Source organism: Setaria italica, chromosome V (genome assembly GCF_000263155.2).
Source record: "Setaria italica strain Yugu1 chromosome V, Setaria_italica_v2.0, whole genome shotgun sequence".
NCBI lineage: Eukaryota > Viridiplantae > Streptophyta > Magnoliopsida > Poales > Poaceae > Setaria > Setaria italica.
Genome location: NC_028454.1, coordinates 10,839,299 through 10,842,756, shown reverse-complemented (window position 1 = coordinate 10,842,756; position 3,458 = coordinate 10,839,299). Strand labels below are relative to the sequence as shown.

Genomic DNA, 3,458 nt, shown 5'->3' with positions numbered 1-3,458 from the left:
CCGGCGTATACGTCTGCCCCCGACGCGGCTTCCATCCGCGCCCCCGCCTTCGCCACCTCCACCATCACCGCCGCCGCCGTCCCCGCCTCCGCCGTCACCACCCCCGCCATCGCCATCTCCTCCTCCGCCATCACCACCTCCACCATCGCCACCGCCACCATCGCCACCGCCACCATCACCACCGCCGCCATCTCCACCGCCATCACCGCCTCCGCATTCACCGCCTCCTCCCGCGCCAGTTCACCGCCCACCGCCACCCCCGCCTGCTCCACATTACCCTCCATGCCCCATTCTGCCCCCACCGCCACCGTGCACGCCAACGCATCCATGGCCGCCGCCATCTTACCCCGGCCCCTTGCCACCCACAGATCCTGTTCGATACGCATCACCACCGCCGCCGCCGCATTACCCCGGCCCATTGCCACCAACATACCCAGTTGGATACGCATCACCCCCTCCACCGCATCACCAAGACCCATGGCCATCAGTGCACCCGGTTCAATATGGATCACCGCCGCCCCCTCCGCTGCATTGACAGAATCTCAGAAGGAAGGAAATTCGAAGGATAGTTGGTTTCGCTCTTGCCCCTCGCCTCTCCCCGGCATTGGCTGCCAGATTCACCGATGTACGTGGTCATTGTCATGCTTTAGCTAATATTGTTCTTGGTTGATGGCGACATGCGTGAAGAGTGTGGTAAGCTGGCAAGAATTTTCTGAATTATGGTTTGTCGGTGTCGGTCCAGCCGTTGGTGCTGAAAGGGATTGGATTGAAGGTGATGGGTGGGGCTTTGGAGCATTTAGGCTTGGGATTGGTGGTTAATTGGCTGTGAATAAGAAGAGTTTGAGAGGGACAGAGGAGGATTGTAGGTGCAGGGATATCACATATCATCCCATATATCTTTGGTGTATAGAGAACTTCAGTTCAGTTAAGTTCAGTCAGACATAAGTTTAGAACAAGAAAATTCAAGTGCTATTTGTTCCTTTTTGTATCACAACTATTATCGGTTATTTATTCTTATATTATTTAGTTCGATTTTTTTAACATTCTCGTTTTTACTTATCCTTTTTTTCTGGGTTCTGTTAATTCCCTGCTGAATGGTTGGCTGTGTTTTATCCCCTTTCTCTCCCTTTGCTTTGTGATGTGACTTCCAGAAGGTGGTTCATTTGCTGATTTGCATACTGCAGTTTGCACTACAGTAAACCAAAAACATGTTCCGGATGTACATTTCGTTTTGGAATAAGTCCACATTACCCCCCTAAACCTGCCCAAGGTCTAAGACTCAACCCTCATCTATGAAACCGTCTAGTGGTCCTTCATCTCCTCAAACCAGACATTGGAAACCCCCAACCCATACCAGTCTGGTTTTGGCGTCCCCAGCCTCGTTTCTCTCTCCGTTGGCAGTTCTCTCTCCCTCTCTCTGTCTCTCGTGTCAAAATGAGTCCCAGGCTCCCAGCGCCGGCCGCCGGCCCATCCCATTGGCACGGTCTGCGGAGGGAGATGGCGAGCCCGAGGAGAGTAGGAGCTTATCCCGGTCGAGCTTGTCGTCGTTCCGCGGCGTCGGAGACGAAGGGATCTCATGGTCCACTGTTCCGTACAGGGAGCGGCCGCCCGTCCTTTTAAGGGGCTGTTTGGATACGAGGTGCTAAACTTTAACAGTGTCACATCGGATGTTCGGATGCTAATTAGAAGGACTAAACATGAGCTAATTATAAAACTAATTGCAGAACCTTGTGCTAATTCGCGAGACGAATCTATTAAGCCTAATTAATCCATCATTAGCAAATGGTTACTGTAGCACCACATTATCAAATCATGGACTAATTAGGCTTAATAGATTCGTCTCGCGAATTATACTCCATCTGTGCAATTAGTTTTGTAATTAGCTTATGTTTACTACTCCTAATTAGCATCCAAACATCCGATGTGACAGGTGTTAAACTTTAATAGGGTGTTCCCAAACACCCCTTAAGTGTAGGAAGTAAGGCACCGAGATGGATTATTTCTTGGAGTGGGCTGAAGAAGATACTACACATGCATGAGAAGGCCAGGTTAATTTTTACACGGTGTTGATTGGTTTAATTTTTCTCTAGATCGGCAGGCTTATTTGGCCAGATTCTGCAGGTTGGGGCTGTGATATTTGGTTGTGGTTTGATGACACCACTACTTTTTTGAGGCAACTATTGATTGATTCGTGGGAATTTGCTTGAATTTCATAGTAAGGGTCTGTTGGAGCTAATGCTTATTCCTAGAGCAAAGGTAGCTGAATTGAATGCAGCTGAGGCAATTGCTTCAGCATGCAGAATGGGAGCCATAGGGGGAAGCTGTGAGGAACCGGGGGCATGGGCCGCGTGGCACGCAGGGGAAGTTATCGTCGGCGTGTAGTCACCCCTTTGCTGACTAGGATGTCCGGCCACCGACGTGGATACTAGAGGACGAAAACGAGGTGGTATGCGGGTCGGGGGGTTAAATGTCTGGTTTTGAGAGATGGAGGGTGTCCATTTTATAGATCGGGTTGAGTCTTACTTTGAGTAAAGTTTAGGGGTGTAACGTGGACATGTTCCTTTCGTTTTTCTCCTGTACCTTGTTTGCACATTATGCCAACCTGAATAATTGGAGGAACAACTGTTCTGCCCATTTAATTTGACTGGCTCCTTTTATTTTCTTTGACACCGTGTAAAAATGAACCTGGCATATGTACTGTGAAATGACATTTTATTTTTATCATTCAAGTACCTACATGGAAGAGAATCTGCCAAAGATACAAAGGCCTGATTTTGGGTGTCCAAAATCACTGTGCTAGCACTGTAGCGTTTCGTGTGTATTTGTGAATTATTGTCCAAATATTGACTAATTAGGCTCAAAAGATTCGTCTCGCAAAGTACAACAAAACTGTACAATTAGTTTTTGATTTCGTCTACATTTAGAACTCCATACATGTACCGCAAGTTTGATGTGATGGGGAATCTTTTTTTGCATAGTGTTAAAGTTGGGAGTTTGGGGAACTAAACAGATCCAAAAATATGTAAAGAACAGTCCAACTTTCTTCAGGGTTTGGTGTCTTTGTCTCGTTAACCCCTTGTTTACTTCACCCCCAACTCCCAACTTTAGCACTATGCAGAAAGAATTCCCTATCACATCAAACTTGCGGTACATGTATGGAGTTCTAAATGTAGACGAAATCAAAAACTAATTGTACAGTTTTGTTGTACTTTGCGAGACGAATCTTTTGAGCCTAATTAGTCAATATTTGGACAATAATTCACAAATACACACGAAACGCTACAGTGCTAGCACAGTGATTTTGGACACCCAAAATCAGGCCTTTGTATCTTTGGCAGATTCTCTTCCATGTAGGTACTTGAATGATAAAAATAAAATGTCATTTCACAGTACATATGCCAGGTTCATTTTTACACGGTGTCAAAGAAAATAAAAGGAGCCAGTCAATTTAAATGGGC

General features: G+C 46.9%; 1 protein-coding gene across 1 annotated transcript in view; it reads left to right on the top strand.

Moving 5' to 3' along the window:
- LOC101761380 (leucine-rich repeat extensin-like protein 3) overlaps positions 1-1,041 on the top strand; it is a 2,415-nt gene extending 1,374 nt beyond the window's left edge. Inside the window, 2 exon segments of the mRNA XM_022827210.1 lie at positions 1-11; positions 13-1,041. The exon segment at positions 1-11 is cut by the window's left edge and continues 1,374 nt beyond it. Coding sequence (XP_022682945.1) covers positions 1-11; positions 13-535 — 534 coding nt within the window. The 3' untranslated portion in view covers positions 536-1,041.
- Positions 1,042-3,458: the final 2,417 nt, after the last annotated feature.